Below are 18,200 nucleotides of genomic sequence, written 5' to 3'. Positions count from 1 at the left end.
AGGGCTCAAAATTTCACCCAAAATATCTTTGAGAAAATGTTAAAAGATAGCAGCTTTGTAGGCTTAGACTTTTCAATCTTGATGTAAAGAAAAGCGTCTTTCTAAGTAAACTCCATATATGAGGCCCTGGTTGTATGACCTACCTAGAGATAGAGTGTGTTTTGAATGTGTAGAATGGTCTTTTTGTACAAAAGGTGTTTGATACTTTTTCTTCTTACAGATAGTTTTGAAGGTCAATTAAAATATTGCAAGATTGTAATGTTGAACTTATTACAACCTCTATGTCTAAACTTAGAACTTCTTTGAAGGTTATTGTAGCTTCCTTTTCCCAAACAAGTGGATTTCCTCTGAAATGTGTCTGCTCAAGGCGAGAAGGAGGGGTTTGTGTTGGGGCCTGGAGCCAAAATCGTTCCATGGCATTCCTGTCGGCTGATTCAAAGCTTTGGTTGGAAGTTTGTGGATTAAGTCGTGTGTGATCACTGGAGTTCCATTTGATACTCTTGGCCTTGGGAAGAACAGCAAGAAAAGGCTATTTTAGTGGTGTTGGTATTTTTAAGGTGTATTTTTGGTATGTAGTTTTTTTCATTTAAATGAATGCAGAGAGGTCGTATGTGGTCTTTCTGAAGTAAGTTAATGATTGATTTTGAATTTAGCATCTTCTTGCAAAACCCTATCTAGAGGATTGATGGTTCTAGTGTCAATGAGCAAGCATTTTCATTACTGCAAGTTTAAAAATTATTGCTGTCACTCTACGGCAATCAGTTACATTCAGTAGAATTTAAGATAACAGTTGAACTATTCGTTGTACTTTGCAAAATGAGAGTCACCAGTCAGTGTTTTAGTACAACACCGTTCCTTCTTACGCTCTGCCTTATAGTCATTGACGGGATAAGTCAAAGAAGACGGATTTTTTTTCTGACCAACTGTTCTTTTGTTGTATCCAGGACCTGAGAGAGACTGAGCAGCACTTGTTGCAGATTCTAGGCGACAAGAGGCAGCGACTTCTCAACCAGCTGCAGCAAAATCCTGACAGGAGAGAACACATTCAAGCAGAGATCAGGTAAGAAGTGTATTCCTGTATCATAAAATTATAAAAACATTATGAAATCTTCAGCTTGTTGTTTCTTTTCACCACTTTGTCTTGATGTCTGTTGTAACTAAGTTAGTTATAGAGATGGTTGACTATCTATTGTTATATTTCCCCGTTCAAAGAGAACTCTAATGTTCACTGAAGCCGCGCAAGTGCAAATCCATGTCCATTACAAGTGGCAAACCAACAGAGACTACTTTCACTATTGATGGAAACGCTGTCAAGACAACTAAAGATGCTCCAGAGAAGTTCCTAGGTGGATATATAACTTTCTCGGGTAAAACAAAAGAGACATATGACATTGTGGCGAAGACAATACAAACGACAGTTGAAAACATAAACCAATCGGCTATAAGAAACGAGTACAAACTCAGGGTCTACATGGAATACGCTTTTCCGTCATGGAGGTACCTTCTGATGGTGCATGACTTGACCGACACTCAACTACAAAAACTTGATGCAATCCATACTAAAGCAATTAAGTCATGGCTCAAAGTGCAGGCTAGTGCCACTAACGCTATCCTGTACAACACAGTAGGACTAAACTACAAAACCATCTCAGATCTGTATCTTGAGGCCCATACATTGGCCTACAGCAGATCCGTTCTCAAGGCTGACGACAAGGTGAAACATGCTCTTCAGGCCAAACTAGATAGAGAATCACAGTGGACACGAAAGATGAAGAGATGGGGCCTTGGAAAATGCCACTCAATCCACCAACAAGCCATGAACGCGACAACAGACACAGGTTGGTCTTCGGTCCGAAAACAAATCAAACATCAAGTTACAAATATGCGTCACGAAACTTGGTCTGAACATCAAAAGAACCTACAACAACAAGGACACATGCTACAGCTTATCGAAGAAGAGAAATGTGATCTCACCTGGAAGTCAGTGATGTATGACCTCCCAAAGGGTATTCTCAGCTTCGCGGTACGTGCATCGATAGACGCTCTGCCGACATTCTGTAATCTAGCCACTTGGGGCAAGCGTACCAATGACAAATGCAAACTATGTGGTAACAGAGAAACTCTCCATCACGTTCTTAATAACTGCGGCGTCTCCCTTCAACAAGGACGATATTCGTTCCGGCACAATTCCATACTTAAACACATAGTGGATACCCTTCAGGAGAACATTGATCACTCGCAGATAGACGCCCGTGTCTACGCAGACTTGCAAGGCTATACAACCAACGGCGGCACTATTCCTGTTCAAACACTACCTACAGCACAGAAGCCGGACTTAGTCATATTCCTGCCTAGAGAAAATACCATCCATATACAAGAACTAACTGTACCTTTTGAACAGAACATTAAAGCCAGCCATGAGCGTAAGGTCAACAAATACACTCCCCTTGTGTCAGACTTGAGAAATGCAGGCATTTCAGTCACTCTTACATGTTTTGAGGTAGGGTCAAGGGGACTCATCACCCCAGACAACAAGGATAGAATCAGAACACTGTTCAGGTCTGTTAAGGCAAAAGCGCCAAAGAAGCTCTTCAGGGACATTAGCCGAATGTCATTATTGTCCTCCTACGCTATATGGAAAGCTCGACATGAGCCACACTGGGACTGTGCAATAGAATGATTTTAAGACGATACTAAAATGAACTAGAATGTGTGATATTTCTGTTGTAATGTCATATATCAATTTGCCTATGTCTCCCTGCATGTTTGGTCTGTAAAGACCAACATGACCTGGGCTAAATGTCACTTTCTTTTGTTTTCTGAATAAAGAATGATTTTATATAAATGGCTTCCTGTTCCAGATCTGTGGAAAGCGAGATGCAGCAAGTACGAGACAGACAGGGTGGGACCACCCACACCATTACATACCAAACAGTTACCACCACCAAGACCAGTAAGTAGAACCACTCTTCATACCTCCATTTGGATTGTGATTTACAAAACTGTAATACCCTGTGTAGCAGGTTTTTTTCTAACCAACAAGTTGTGGCAAGTTTTCTTTATAAGTACTGCAAACTGATATAAAGCACACTTTATGCAGATAAAATTGTGGTGGGAAAATCCCAAAATGAAACATTGCTAACGTATATAAACATACAGTATAGCCTGGAATCCAGCCGTATTGTGCTTTGGTCGCTCCCCTGAGGTACGCTTCCTGCCAATACGACTGGCATTCATTAGCATTCGAACGATCGGCATTTAAATATTCGCAGATTTTATCTGCGAGATTTCTGATTGGCTGTTAGCTCCAAGTTTACAGTTTGTAATCGAACGGAACACTACTTCTATCTTTCCCGCGAACTTTTCAGTATCACAACAACAGATCACGTGAGAAATAGCGCCTCGCGATTGGTGTTCTTCTCTCAGGGGTCATCCAATCAGCAAAGAGAAACAAATATGAATATTCATGAGTCTCCTCATTAGTGGCGTAAGGGCCAATCGTTCCAATCGTAACGAATGCCAGACGTGTTCGCACAGGAAGCAGAGCGACCAAAGCACAACACGGCTGGATTCCAGGCTACATACAGTATGGTATCCAGGTAGAATATTATGCAACAATTCAAAGCCTCTTCTATATACCAGTTCCACAACTAGTTCTACAGTCACTAAGAAAAGATAGTCAATGTTACAGCCGAAAAAGTGTGACTCTTCAGAAAATTCTATTCCTTTTGCTCTATACATTGAATTGCTAACTCAGCTTTGGATATTAAAGCCAAATGAATGTTCTTGTTTGTACCTTTGTATCATGTCTTGTCTACATACTATTTTCTCCTTGTTCTAAGACGTTTGTCTTGTGTGTTCCCACCAGACCAAGGTAACTACATGGACCTGAGCGGCATGCCAGCCATGGACCCTAAACAGCAGACCATGGAGTGGCAACAGCAGTCCTACCTGGACTCTGGTATCCAATCAGGTGCCACCACACAGGTAAGCTTTGGCCTCTCTCCAAATCTGTAACAAATCTGTAACACGTATTGTGGTTGGTTATCATCATTACATTAGTTTGTTGTCTTGTGCCAGTTTACTATGTATTGACTCATCCAACTTGCATGCTTGTAAATAAAGTTGCATTCCATTGTATGGCATTGCTAAATGCTGTGGACAGGAGTTCATCAATAAATTGTTTACTCTATTGTTCGAAAATAGGAGGGGAATTTTTACCAGGACTGTGTGTACTTACTATACAATGTCGGTTCTTAGGTTGTGAACAATGGTAGAATTTCAGTCTACAAGTTAAAACTGAGCTGAAAAGCTATTACAGAAGGACTTTATTGCATGGCAATTGTACACGGTACAATGTATGGCATAACACACTATTACATGTATTTCTAACTGTAATTTGAATTGTTTTTTTAGGCACCATCCCTGAGCAGTCGCCAGGGCCCTGATGACCTGGATGATGATGGCATGGACACCTCTCACATGTTGATGGAGTGGAACCAGGGCTTCCAGGAGGGCTTCACTCAGGAGCAGGTCAATGGTGAGGAACACTTCTTATGACTCTTCTTTTCTCGTAGCATAGAACGTGTTCACCCCTGCCCCTCCAGTGAGCTTTTCATATCTGGAAGAGTCTACCAGAACCATTATGTGTGATTGCAAGCCTAAAACCGTCCAAGCAAAGTTACATTCAAGACAAAAGTTTGTAAACAGTATGCTCCAACCTGACCCTAAAACCACCCACGCTGAAAGTTATATTCAGGCCAAATATACAAGATACAACAAGACAAACATTTGTATTTATTATTCCCTGTCTTCAAATAGATCTTTCCCTTATGTCTTCCTTTCTGTTTTACCACTGCATTAATTGATCGTCAACATAGTGAAAGAATAAGGAAAACCATTTGTATCTTTGAATAACTTCAGTCTATTCAAGTTACTTATTTCTTCTTCCCCACCCCAGAGATGAACCAACAGCTGATCCAGACTCGTTCCCAGCGCGTGCGTGCCGCCATGTTCCCGGAGACTCTGGACGAGGGCACCCAGATCCCGTCCACACAGTTCGACCCGAACCAGCCAACCGCTGTTCAGCGCCTGGCCGAACCATCGCAGATGCTGAAACACGCTGTGGTGAACCTTATCAACTACCAGGTACGGGCTGTGATATCAGTCAGTTCAACATTTAGTCCCAGTTCTTTCATTATTCCTATACGTGAGTATTATGACACTGTAACTCATCTGGAATGAATGTACTAATAGCTTCTTCTGTGGCAGTGCTAAGTATTCAAATTTTGAAATGATAAGAAAAGAAAATTGGCTTTAGCATCTGATAATGATCCAAAACGGTGTAGGACCCGATGTTGCATCCAGAATGTAAGCCATTTATTTCCTTTGCTGTGCGATATGTATCAATATTCTTTTGATGCGGTATATTTAAATGAAGGACTTACTAGAAAGTGTGAAGCTGTTTTCCTAATTTATAGTGATTCTCCCACATATCTGGATTATCATTATGATATTTTGGAAGTTCCAGACTGCAAGAGAAAATTTAACAAGTTTTGAAGGGTGATAGTAATATAAACTGCTGTAGCTTCAGAATGATGCTGATCTTGCATATTCCTAACTGTATCATAGCCAGTAGAAGATTAAGTGTAAACAAATGTGTATGTTTCCCTCAGGACGATGCTGACCTTGCGACCCGCGCCATTCCCGAGCTGACCAAGCTCCTGAACGATGAAGACCAGGTGGTAGTGAGCCAGGCCGCCATGATGGTCCATCAGCTGTCCAAGAAGGAGGCCAGCCGCCACGCCATCATGAACTCACCACAGGTCAGACTGCCCTTTCCTAGATTTTTTAAAAACTGTCACATAAAAATATCTCACACATTCACATGCCCTGAATATGAAAAGATGTCACAGGTTTGTAGGAGTTTAGAGCAAGCATTCCATGATAATGTTGGTGGAAAAAGAAGAAAAAATTTCTTATGATTCCCTATTCCAGTATCCATTTTGAAAGTGGAATGGAAAATGATCATCCCAATAGCATTAGTACTTCCAAGAAGGTTTAAGATATTGAGAAAATGATTGTTGTGACTTAAGCTAGTGGAGTAGGCATGGTAGTTTCTTTGAAATTAGGAATGTCTTTTATCACACTGCCCTTCCACTTTCGGCAAAACTTGAGGAAACTTTGATAAAAATGTCTAAATGCTTTGTCCTTCTGTAGATGGTAGCAGCCCTGGTGCGTGCCATGCAGACCACTAACGATGTGGAGACGACCCGCTGTGCTGCCGGCACCCTGCACAACCTGTCCCACCACCGACAGGGACTTCTGTCCATCTTCAAGTCAGGAGGCATCCCAGCTCTCGTCAAGCTCCTCGGGTAAGGGTTGACAGAACTCACTCCAAATACACATCGGAAGTGTGCTTATATGCAACTACATGGCTAAAGATTTAAATAATTTCTTGACATAATTTTTTAACATAATTGTTTGCAGTTGTACCAAGATTGTTATAAAAATTCACACAAACTGAAAGTGTCTGGCAACAGAGGTCGTGGTAGACCAAGAAAAAACCTGGAGGGACTGTGTTAGGAGGGACTTGAAGGTGTGCGGCCTGACGGGTGGACCCACTGGACAGAGTCAAATGGAAGCGAAGTGTGAAGACTAGCCGACTGCTGCCTACCCCTGCGTCAGGGACCCCAGCAGCAGTATAATCAAACAAAGGATGGAGAGACACAAGCAAAACATTCTAGTTCTTCAGTTACTCTGTAATGTACTTGCTTGCAAAGCAGGCAGAAGTTTTAAGTTTTGACTTTTATGTTTTTGATCCAACTTGCACCAGGATTGCAGAAACATAGCTGCTGGCTGCACCTGATTGTCACATGATTGTCACATGTTCATTACATGATTGTAACTTTCCATTCTTTAGTTCCCAGGTGGAGTCTGCTGTTCTACGCCATCACAATCCTGCACAACCTGCTGTTGTACTAGGAGGGTCCACATGATGTTCACATGTTTATCACATGATCATCACATGTTTATCACATGATCATCACATGATCATAACTTTCCTTTCCTTCCCTCCAGCTCCCAGGTGGAGTCCGTGCTGTTCTATGCCATCACGACCCTGCACAACCTGCTGTTGCACCAGGAGGAGTCCACATGATTATCACGTGTTTATCACATGATCATCACATGATCATAACTTTCCTTTCCTCTCTCCAGCTCCCAGGTGGAGTCTGTGCTGTTCTACGCCATCACGACTCTCCACAACCTGCTGTTGCACCAGGAGGGCTCCAAGATGGCGGTGCGTCTGGCCGGCGGCCTGCAGAAGATGGTAGCTCTGCTCCAGAGGAACAACGTGAAGTTCCTGGCCATCGTGACCGACTGCCTCCAGATCCTGGCATACGGAAACCAGGAGAGCAAGGTGAGAGGGCAAAGTTCATGTCATTGGTTGGAGTGTGTATGCAATATCAGTAGGTTCTATCCTAAGATGGAAAGATGCCTACTATCCAACTTATGTCAGTCTTTGAAGTTTCCTTTCATTTTTCTTGAATAGACAAGTTGGATAGTTTGCAGTGCACTGTTTTTCAACTTCAGTCAATCATTCTAGTCTCCTTTTGGGTTACAAGTAATGTTTGATACATACTAATGTACAGGAGGTTCAAAATTTAAAGTAGAGTTGGAGATTTCTTTTGTTTGGAAGAAGCAGCTTACGAAGTGTCCACTATCTTGTCCCTACAGTTGATCATCCTTGCTAGTGGCGGCCCCGGCGAGCTGGTTCGCATCATGCGTACTTACACCTATGAGAAACTGCTGTGGACCACCAGCCGTGTGCTGAAGGTGCTGTCTGTGTGCTCCAGTAACAAACCTGCCATCGTGGAAGCTGGTAAGTAGTTACACGTTTAGTTTCCATTGTATCACGTGTGCCTACATTTGTAAAACTGCTGTCGACCATTAGCCGTTTGCTCATAGTACTTCGTTAAACAACAAAATCTATCATTGCAAAAGCATTTGTACTTTAGGGTTATGTTGTATTATGTGGGTTTATGTGTTGTAAAACCGCTTGTCCCCACTGGCCACCTTTCTTTTGAAGTAAAACTTCCTTGCTGATGTAGTCTGTTGGCACCAATGTTGTGATTGATAGGGGAAGGTTACTCTTAAAATGGAGGAGGCAAGAAATAGTTGCCTTCTAATCTCTATATAGACGTAAGTGGAGCATACTACAATGGAGTGGTTGCTTTCCCTTCCCTCACACCATTGTACTGGTTTCTTGTTCTGTTTACGTTTTACTTTAGTGAAAGATGGAATAAAAAATCTTGGACACAATTTGGGGAAGTAAGCCACCATGGTTGCTAGGAGAAGAATTGGAATCGTTTAATCTGCCAGTTTTATCATTGTACCTTATTGCCTCCCCCTTCCCAGGTGGCATGCAGGCCCTTGGTCAGCACCTGTCCCACCAGAGCCCCCGTCTGGTCCAGAACTGCCTCTGGACACTGAGGAACCTGTCTGATGCGGCCACCAAGCAGGTGAGAGTGAGTGAACCCCCCTTTTCTTATCTTTCTTACACGGTGATAACTAGAGTAGCATTGTTAGATACAAGGGTAATAAGGAGAACAGTATACTCTAGGCTTTGGTCTTCAGTGTTGTGCCCAAAATCATTGATTAGAATTATGCAACCGCTTTCTCTGGTGTAACAGTGTAGTCGTTTTACATGTTATGACTGGGGATGATGAAACAAAGTTGTCGTCTACAGAGCCTGACTTCTGACGGTAAACAAACTACTGAGCCCAGTGTTAAACTTTTCTTGAGATAAATTAGGAACTGCAACAGTTTGTATCAAATTCAATGTTAGATTCATGTGTAAATGTTATGAGTGACATGTGCTTTGTGTGCCTTTATTGCAACTTTGCTAATTTTGCTTGTGGTTGTTCTGATGCAATAGATGTTGCTTTGTTGCTAGTAACCTTCTTTCTTGCCCCCTCGGTTTGCGTGTGTTTCTAGGGAAGTCATATGCAAACCTTTATGGAAACCTTGGCTCGAGCCCACTTGCAGCTTATACGGGGTATCTTTGAAGACGTAAAACCATATTTGTCTCTAGTTGGTTCAGTTCCTGTTCACGGAGAATGCCGTTTTTGCTCCAATAACTGCACATTCACATTCACATTTACATGATGGAACAAAGATTTTTGCCATCAGTTTTCTTGGCAATGTAAGATACAAGCTTAAACTTTGATTCTGGAATGGGTGTGCAGTTATTGAAGTATTTACAGTAATCTGAAAATCAAACACCAAAAATGTTTCTTTGTTTGTTGCAAGGTTTTTTGTACATTGGTGGATGTTAGTCACATGATCAGAGCTCTTGCATGTGACTCTAGACACTTAGTGGTGGACACGAGTCACATGATTAGAGCTCTTTGCACTTGACTATCATTGGTTGATATGAGTCACATGACAAGAATCATTGCACCTGATTGGTGGATTCAGCATTTTTTGAATTCTGTTTCTACAGCAAGAGGCATTGGAGGGTCTTCTCCAGACTCTGGTGCACATGCTGGCACACAACGACATCAACATCGTAACGTGCGCCGCCGGCATCCTGTCAAACTTGACCTGCAACAACGGGCGCAACAAGATGATCGTGTGCCAGGTTGGTGGTATCGAGGCGCTGGTCCGTACCATTCTGCAGGCCGGGGACAGGGAGGATATCACCGAACCAGCTGTAAGTTTCTTGTTGCTTTTGTAATTCTTGTAGCATTATTTTGTCTCACATTATTGTTGGTGAAGTATGTTGAAACATTTTCTGTTTATCTGAAAAGACTTCTTAGTTTGTAGTCAAGGATACAATGTCTGTCTCCCAAAAGAAATATGTATATGGTAGAAGAGAATTACTTTTGGCAGAGTACGTAGCCATTTAAAACACACATTTTAGAGTATTTGAACATCGAAAAAAGTTTCTTTCATGGATTTAAACAAAAGCAAAATACTACATTTGACTGGGGATGATGATACCAATTTGTCGTCTACAGAGCCTGATTTCTGATGGTAAACAAATCTCTGAATCCAGTCAGAACCACTCTCCTTAGATAACTCCATTCTTAAACATAGAAGCACCCTTTTTTCCAGTGATAAAGTAATCTTATTTTCCTCCCTCACCATAGGTGTGTGCCTTGCGCCATCTGACCAGTCGTCACCCCGAGGCGGAGATGGCCCAGAATGCCGTGCGTCTGCACTACGGTCTTCCCGTGTTGGTCAAGCTCCTCCATCCACCATCCCGCTGGCCACTCATCAAGGTAAGGAACTACTGATGAAAACTTTTAGTCCAGTTACTGCACTGTACATGGTTTCATGTAACTTTCCTTGATGAAATTGCGTTCAGTATAAGCTACTGTCAATGCAGAAATGTTTGCAGTGGTTTTATGTTCGCAGTGGCCACTTCACCACAAACTTAAAACCACTGTGTGGATGTATGTGAATACAGTCTATAACGCTTCCGCAAAATTAAAACCACCGCGGAAAGTCCATTTTCCCGCTACCGGGAAATCCAATCCCCGCAAACTAGATGCATTTACAGTATAATGGGGATATGTACCCTTTGTATTTGTGTTAAGCTTTTTTTAGTACTCCGAATAGCAGTAGGTTTCTTTTTTCTTATACTGTATTACAAAAATGCTTGGTCAACAGGCAGTCTAGATTATACATGTTTGTCCAGTAAAACACAGAAAGTGCAGATAATTGAATTGATGGTAGCACATTGGTTCAAGGCTATGATTGGTTTACATGTTCATCTGATGTTGTGTTGTGTTCTTGGCTGTTATTGGTCTGATGCCTTACTGATGTTTTTTTGTGTCGTAGGCTGTGATTGGTCTGATGCGTAACCTGGCACTGTGCCCAGCCAATCACGCACCACTACGTGAGCAGGGCGCTCTGCCCCGTCTGATCCAGCTCCTCATGAGGGCCCATCAGGACACACAGAGGGTGAGCAACAGTGCTGTTTGTTTGTTTGTTTGTTTGTTTGGGAGACTAAAGATGGTAACAATTCTGAATTTCAGTTTGTTTCATTAGACTGTTATGCCATGATTTTAAGAGGAAATGACAGACAACTTTTGCTCTCAAAGTAGCTTAGAACCTACAGAGCCTGGGTTGTTCTTTTGCTTAAATTTTTTGTGGTGTTTCTAGAACCAGAGTATTTTCTTATTTGATGTGTTGTTATCAAAATCAAGAACCATCAAGTTGTACATGTTTCTGATATATTTCCTTTCTTACTCTAACAGAGGGCTTCCATGGGTTCCACAAGCAGCCAGGGAGGCTATGTGGTAAGTGTTGTTTGTAATCCGGTTTGAAAATGACCAACTTGAAGTTAGCGATATGTTTGAAAATAACGCCATAGGATTCCCTTTGATTTTTGGTAGCAATTTGCATGGCTAAATTTTAGTTCTGGTCTTGACTTTGAAATGTATTTTCCGCAGGATGGTGTCCGTATGGAAGAGATCGTTGAGGGAACCGTGGGAGCTCTGCACATCCTGGCCCGCGACGCACACAACCGTGCCGTCATCCGCAGTCTGAACTGTATTCCACTCTTCGTTCAGGTCAGAGAACATTGTGATAATGAGTTTAATTAGATTTCTATACTGTTTTGGAACAAATGTGTTGAAAATTGTAACATTTTGAGATGGACAGAAGATCCGCCAAGCATTGTTCTAGCCAGCCTGAATTTTTTCTGGATTATGAATCCAGAAATTATATCGAGCGCCTAAGACCCAACGATTATAGGGGGGTCCAGGAGCATGCTCCCTTTGGAAAATTTTTAGATCTAGACCCTCTGAAATGCTATTTCCTGCATGTTGAGGGGCAAATTTTTCTTGTAGACTCAGCTTGGTTTAATGGCATCTGTTTTGATATGTTTACATGCCAATTTTTGTCCATTGTAGAAGACAGAATGTGCAAAATTTTTGTCTGTCCCCAGCAGCAAATTTCCTCGGAAGGACGGACGCTGGCCAGAACCTTGCTCGGTGGTATTAATGGATGGACTGAAACTACATCTTTTTGTGCTTTATGTACTGTACTCAATCATCTGAAAAATCCATTATGTAGAAACTTATGTTCGATCTTGACTTGTTGTTGTTCCAGTTGCTGTACTCCAACATTGAGAATATCCAGCGTGTGGCAGCTGGTGTGCTGTGTGAACTGGCACAGGACAAGGAGAGTGCTGAGATCATCGAGGCTGAGGGAGCCACCGCCCCGCTCACAGAACTACTGCACTCACGCAACGAGGGAGTCGGTGAGTGTTGGTACATGTTTGTAGTTAGAAGGTCTCCAAGCCTGCCCATGTAGTGGTAGTGTATGAAAGGTATTGCTTAGTGTTAAGTCATCAAAGAGCTATCTTCCTGTGTATTCGTGTTTTGGTTGTATGGAATTTTTTTAAATTTTGGTAACTGGAGATGACTGCTCACTGTGCAAGAATATTTGATCCTACTCAACTTTTGAAATGTGGACCCAAGTTGTTAAAAAACGATAGAGATTTTTAAGCACAGTGATTACTGTCATCTGTGACACAACCAGGGAGCAGTAATCCCAAAGATGCGCGGTTCTAGCTAGTGCATTCTAGAATAGTCTACTACGTTATAATTTGTGACCATTATGCTATTGTTAACTAGTGTAATGGTACTTTGCTATCATTCGCTTGTTCAACAATGTCTAATCAATGTCTGAACAATGAAAAATTATGATATGACACACAAAACTGACCAAAAAACTCTTCAAATTACATATGATGTTAACTGAGTGCCAACTTTTAATTCTACTTTTTTTAAATCTCACCGTTGTGGAAGGGCCAAGACCATGCCATTCCCACTATGCCAAAATGAAATCCTGGCTAGAACCCTGAGATGTTTTATTTGATTTGTATGTTTGTGTTTCCCCTGTAGCCACCTATGCAGCAGCTGTACTGTTCCGCATGTCTGAAGACAAGCCCCAGGACTACAAGAAGAGGCTGTCTGTAGAGCTCACCTCCTCCCTCTGCAGGGCAGACGCCATGCCATGGGCAGAGGTGAGATAGGTCATAACGATCATAGGTCACTTGTTGTAGGAACAGATTTTTTGCAGTTCAAAACTAAATCACAAAATGTAACTATAAGAATTTAACCAATGGTAAAACTATTAAGGGACAGAAATCTGAACTGTTTTGCAAATTTTTACCGATTGGTTTATTCAGACCAAAATACAGAAGAGCTGCTTATACCGAATACATGAAGCAGCATGTGTCAACTGCTATATTTTCACTCTTATATGTTCGGTTGACTTCCAGAAATTTGAATGCAGTAGATACAAGTAGACAAATAGTTCAACAGGCATTCTTTTACTTGTCTTTTTTAGACTTGAAATAAAGTATTGAACATGAACATTTTTATTCCCTAGCCCCACGAGTTGCATGACCCTGGGATGATGATGATGCCCCCAGACGAGCCAGCATACCGCGGGGAAGGTATGTTTTCCCATCACAGTAGTGTGAGTAGTGTGCACAGCGGACAGCATAGCACCATGGGAAGACAGCCGCACCAAGGTAAGGCCTCCTCGAAGTTCATGTTCGTTACCACGGCAACCAAGGTTTGCTCCTTAATGGACAATCATTCATGGACACTGGCCGAGAAGTAGTTTCTTCAAGAGATTGAAGTGTATCTGTTCTGAGGAACAACAAAGTGGAAAACATGAGTAAAGCTCATTTGGAGCTTCCAGCAATTGCTAGGAGAATAATACTGTCAGTTGACTATGAAGAAAGCTCAACAGATACTTGAGAGGGAGTGTCTTTGAGTTGTTGCACATTTTGGAACAGACTTTGTTTGCATTTCAGCTTGGGGACAAGGAACAGAATGCTGGAAGTCCAGTTAGCCAAGACTAACGTGCACTGACTCTAAAAGGCTGTACCTATGAGCAAAACACCATGTAAACCTCAAACTAGAGTATCTTAGAATGGTTCAAACAAAATTTCAAAGAACCTTTCCACAGCTACAGGTACAGCCTTAGAGTCAGATCACAACCTGGTGTTTATTCCTGTAATCTAATTTTTCTGTCTTTGACTGCCAACCAGAAGTCCCAAACTTATTTGCTCCCGGATTGGTCAATAGTATCAGACCAACAGGGTTCCACTATCCACAGTGTTAAATGTGATTGGTCAACAGGACAAGCCAATTGTGATCCACCTTTTTGCTGAATCATTTTCTGATTGGTCAACATAAAATGTGGCACACAAAGTCCAAAGGACTTTATATTTTTGTGGTACTTCTGGTTGAAATATTGCATGTGTTGGGTCTTGCTGCATGGTCTACTGGCTAAGGGATTGCAGGGAAAAGTCTTCTGTAAGTACAGTTACTCGCATTTCCTTCCGGTTGGTTTGTGAGTGCTGTGTCGTGCACTGTCTGGATTGGTCCGCTTTCGCTTGCTACTGAGTCCAGCTTGCCTCAAACTGTGTTGTTTTTCTTTGCTAAGTAGCATTTCTAGATTTGTTTGTCCATGATGCAAGGTTCAGTGTACCCATCTGGAATGAAATTTGTAGATTGCTGGAAAAATTGAAAACAATTTGCAATTTTGCAAGCTAGAAAAAAACAGGTTTGATACAAAGAATAAGACATGGTAGAAAACAGATGAGGTATTTTGAGCCTTGCAATGCTTTGTTTTTTCAAGGAGGTTGAACCTTCTTGGTTTTTTGCATAGTTTGATTGTAGTGAATTAATCAGTACATAGGTTAGGCTACTTGGACAGGGCAAAAAGTTGCTGGGGAACAGCCCAACTTATTAATCTTTCTTGATTAATAAGTTGGGCAAAATGTCACACTGAAGAGAGAGAAAGAAATAGAACTTTTCAAGTTGAAATAAGTTGATGAATTAACATGAGAAATGATGCATTTAGCTACATATTGCATATTTTGGTGTTGATACTCAGCAATAGAACTACTCTGCAATTTGTGATGGAGAAGTTGTTTTGACGGACAAAAGCTTCAGTAAATAACTTGTCCTGTCCTGAGTGTGCTTTGCTTCCCGTGCTTGCTGTGTGCGTGACTGTGCCATTAACATGCCTTGATCGGCAGTTCAACCGAGAACTGGCCTGTATTCTACAGGTTCGTACCACGACCAGCCCCCCCACACCCCCATCGATCATGGTATGGACCACATGGACATGGGCCCAGGGCCAGGCGGACCACACCACATGCAGGGAGCCGCAGGTAGGGCAGGGTGTCTTTTTGGTAGTGGAATTTTCTTTCTTCTCTTTCACCAACACAATTGAAGTTTGGTCCTTCATACCATTTCACTTGATGGCATGAGCCAAAATGCTTTTTGGTTTGGAGCCATATTTGATCGATAAACTACATTAGATTGATTAATTGATTGATTACCCATACAGGTGGCCACCCCTCCCACTCTGACTATCCCCAGGACCTTGACCTTGGGATCCCCACGGCCGACCTTGGCCTGGAGGGTCTCCCACCACAGGGCGGGGACAACAACCAGCTGGCATGGTTCGACACTGACCTGTAAAAACACAGGTGAGAGACCATGAATCCTTTTTATATTCCTCTTCATTTTAACTCGGGTTCAAGTCTGAAATCATTTGACAGACTTGATGTTCAAAGGATTAGCAGAGTTTTGATCTTGATGTGTAAAATGACCCTAGTACTAGTAGTATGTAAATCCACATTTGGGATGTCTTCAGAATAGAGAATTCAGAATTGTATGTTTTCCAAACCATAAGCAGTTGTAAAGTTGTCATATAAGAATATATTTTTGTAGTTCCAATTCAGCAGTTTTGTTGTTGCTTCAACATAGGCGGGAAAAGATGTTTTGGGCATAGAAGTGAAAAAAAAACTATTTCGACATAAAAGTGCCAAATTCTAACCAAGTTTTTGCCATTTCTTTCCAGAGATGCCTTGAGGGAGAGCAAGTGATGAGATGAATGAATGAGAGAAGAAAATCAAGTTTGGTCCAAATTACCATATGATTGACAGCAGCCAGCCCTGCCCACAGTGTCTTCCTATGATGTCACTTCCTGCACTGAGGCATGATGGGAGAGGAGGTGACAGCAGAAGGATTTAGACAGGAGTTTTGGTAAACTGAGTCAGGGAAAGGTTTTTTTGTTGAAAGTAATTTCGTTTTGTGTTTCCTGGTGGAAGGTTTTGTTTGGAATAGTGAACTGTACGAGAGGAGAGTTTAAAACGAAGGAGTGCATGTTGCATTGTTGCCATAGGGATGACCTTATTAACTTCCAAGAAAGAGAGAACCGAAGCTCTAGAAATGATTCTTGGATAAGATTCTTGGGGTCTAAGACTAGCAAAGAAGCAAGAGAAGAAGTGATGTTGTTGGAAGATTCTGTGGGCACAGAATAAATCATGTAGAGTTGTGAGATTGGAGAGAGGGTTCTCTAAGAAGAGAAGATAGGGAATTCTACTGTATTTTTGAATCGTTTAGCAACTCATGACGTCCTTTTTAGATCACAAATATTACTGTACATAGATCCCAGACGCCTGAGTCCAAATACGTCTATAAGATTCCATATCAGAAGTGCGTAGCGATGTAGCATCCATGGATAAAAAAGAAAAGACAAGGCAGAAATGACTATTGTACCCCAGTTGAGTTCTGGGACGAGCTATTCCACGTGTTATTTACTTACTATGGCTTTGGAATTTTATGTATTTCTAGTTGCATTCCATTTTTTCCGTTGGATTGATACTAAGATGTGTTAGTTGTATGTTTAATTTTGTAGCTAGATGTTGTGTTTATGTAGGGGCAGTGTATCGGCCCAGTATAGCAGCACTAAGTACGACATTGTATTCTCTACACTGAAATACTAAAGACTTAAACCCATAGAAGACAGGTTTCAAAACCCAGATTATTCAGACTTTTGACTATGGCAACCACACAAGATTGTGGAAATTTTGACACTACTTAAGTAGCGGCCTGTCGTAGCTGTACCCCCTCTTTATTCTCCGTAGCTGATTCTTGTTTGTCTCTTTATATTTGCCTCTTTTTGCTGTATTTTATACCTAGGGACGATGCCATCGTGGGGAGGGGGGCGCTTTTAGGTAACACAGTCGAGAGTCGTTAGGGATGCTAACATGAGTTAATGTGTAAGAGCTGCCACTTCTGTTGCCTTGGCTTGTTTTTATTGTAATAAAGATGGCTTTTACATGTACGTGAATGAATCTTTTTCATTTATTCGTGTTTGTCTTACTCTGTAGGAAAGCCCTGAAGCCTCTTACAGTTAGTTACAGTTCAAATGAATAGGCTGGTCTTAGTCAGATACATCACCATTTGAACAAGTTTATTTTAGAGTTAGGACTAACTAAATAGAGGAAATGTGTTATGAAGACTCATCAGAAATGTTCGATATGTAGACTAAGTACAGACACTAATTCCTAAGGGCTGAGTCAAATTTTTACGGCTTATGGTACCACATTTTGGGTATTCATGTTGCACCGCAGATCTAGAAGTTGGTTGAAAACAGAAGACTATGGACAGTCTAACTTTGATAGCAGGTGGGCATTGTGGTGACCTATATACCAGGTAGGAGGGTAAATTTCATTAACAGAACTTGCCATAATCTACATGCTGTAAATCTATTTTTTTAGTGGTGGGACCAAGTGTCTAGCTGATCTCAGCACAGTGATCTGTTAATTACAGTTGATAAAAATTTAGTGGTTGCTTAGTTTTTGGTGTGTTGTAGTACAGTGTAAAAGTCTTCAACTCAAATCAGGAATTTCAGAACTTCACAAAGACACTGAAAACTATGGTCACTTTGAGTTTAATGATAAATGAGGTTCTACCAAGTATAACTACTGTACAGTAAGTTATTATGGTAGCTGTGTTGCAAAAGTGTATGTACACATAACAAAAAGACATTTAGCAATATTCAATCAGGTAATTTGCAACAAAAACAATGGAAAACACAACTTCCACAGAATTTCACACGTTCAAAAATGCAAATTTTTGAAATACAAAAATATACATCTTTTCAAATATAATATGTACAGTCATGCAATCGAACACATCTGTTTGCTAAAACAACAGTTTTTAAGAAGTAAAGCTACATCTTGACTGCAATTGTCTGGAACATCGATATCTGAAGGTCTTGTTTCTTCTTCCCATCATTTGAGCCAGCGATGTTCAGACCAGCACCTTCTCATGTCTGTCTGTCACTTCTTGGATCACTCCCTTGGC

The 18,200-nt window shown here is 41.4% G+C and overlaps 2 protein-coding genes across 11 annotated transcripts in view; one reads left to right on the top strand and one right to left on the bottom strand.

Moving 5' to 3' along the window:
* Positions 1–17,175, top strand: part of LOC118424134 (catenin beta-1-like) — a 27,954-nt gene extending 10,779 nt beyond the window's left edge. For 2 of the 10 annotated variants that reach the window (XM_035832641.1, XM_035832632.1), the window contains 22 exons: positions 945–1,060; positions 2,862–2,953; positions 3,869–3,987; positions 4,417–4,540; positions 4,961–5,148; positions 5,676–5,825; positions 6,220–6,374; positions 7,081–7,144; positions 7,283–7,420; positions 7,738–7,882; positions 8,419–8,528; positions 9,506–9,715; positions 10,155–10,286; positions 10,849–10,971; positions 11,268–11,309; positions 11,463–11,582; positions 12,124–12,274; positions 12,921–13,042; positions 13,411–13,555; positions 15,077–15,211; positions 15,391–15,532; positions 15,907–16,184. In XM_035832641.1, coding sequence (XP_035688534.1) covers positions 2,878–2,953; positions 3,869–3,987; positions 4,417–4,540; positions 4,961–5,148; positions 5,676–5,825; positions 6,220–6,374; positions 7,081–7,144; positions 7,283–7,420; positions 7,738–7,882; positions 8,419–8,528; positions 9,506–9,715; positions 10,155–10,286; positions 10,849–10,971; positions 11,268–11,309; positions 11,463–11,582; positions 12,124–12,274; positions 12,921–13,042; positions 13,411–13,555; positions 15,077–15,211; positions 15,391–15,524 — 2,583 coding nt within the window. In that variant the 5' untranslated portion in view covers positions 945–1,060; positions 2,862–2,877 and the 3' untranslated portion in view covers positions 15,525–15,532; positions 15,907–16,184. Of the gene's footprint in view, positions 1–944; positions 1,061–2,861; positions 2,954–3,868; positions 3,988–4,416; positions 4,541–4,960; positions 5,149–5,675; positions 5,826–6,219; positions 6,375–7,080; positions 7,145–7,218; positions 7,421–7,737; positions 7,883–8,418; positions 8,529–9,505; positions 9,716–10,154; positions 10,287–10,848; positions 10,972–11,267; positions 11,310–11,462; positions 11,583–12,123; positions 12,275–12,920; positions 13,043–13,410; positions 13,556–15,076; positions 15,212–15,390; positions 15,533–15,906 lie in introns of all 10 variants that reach the window. The other 8 variants (XM_035832634.1, XM_035832642.1, XM_035832639.1 and 5 more) reach the window with 7 other exon arrangements.
* The window catches only part of LOC118424133 (calcium-activated chloride channel regulator 1-like), a 75,787-nt gene continuing 74,562 nt past the window's right edge, over positions 16,976–18,200 (bottom strand). The window contains exon 27 of the mRNA XM_035832631.1: positions 16,976–18,200. Coding sequence (XP_035688524.1) covers positions 18,147–18,200 — 54 coding nt within the window. The 3' untranslated portion in view covers positions 16,976–18,146.

The sequence above is a fragment of the Branchiostoma floridae genome, chromosome 10 (genome assembly GCF_000003815.2).
Source record: "Branchiostoma floridae strain S238N-H82 chromosome 10, Bfl_VNyyK, whole genome shotgun sequence".
Taxonomy (NCBI): Eukaryota; Metazoa; Chordata; class Leptocardii; order Amphioxiformes; family Branchiostomatidae; genus Branchiostoma; species Branchiostoma floridae.
Note: the sequence above shows the minus strand (reverse complement) of the source record. Positions and strands in the feature narration are given on the sequence as shown.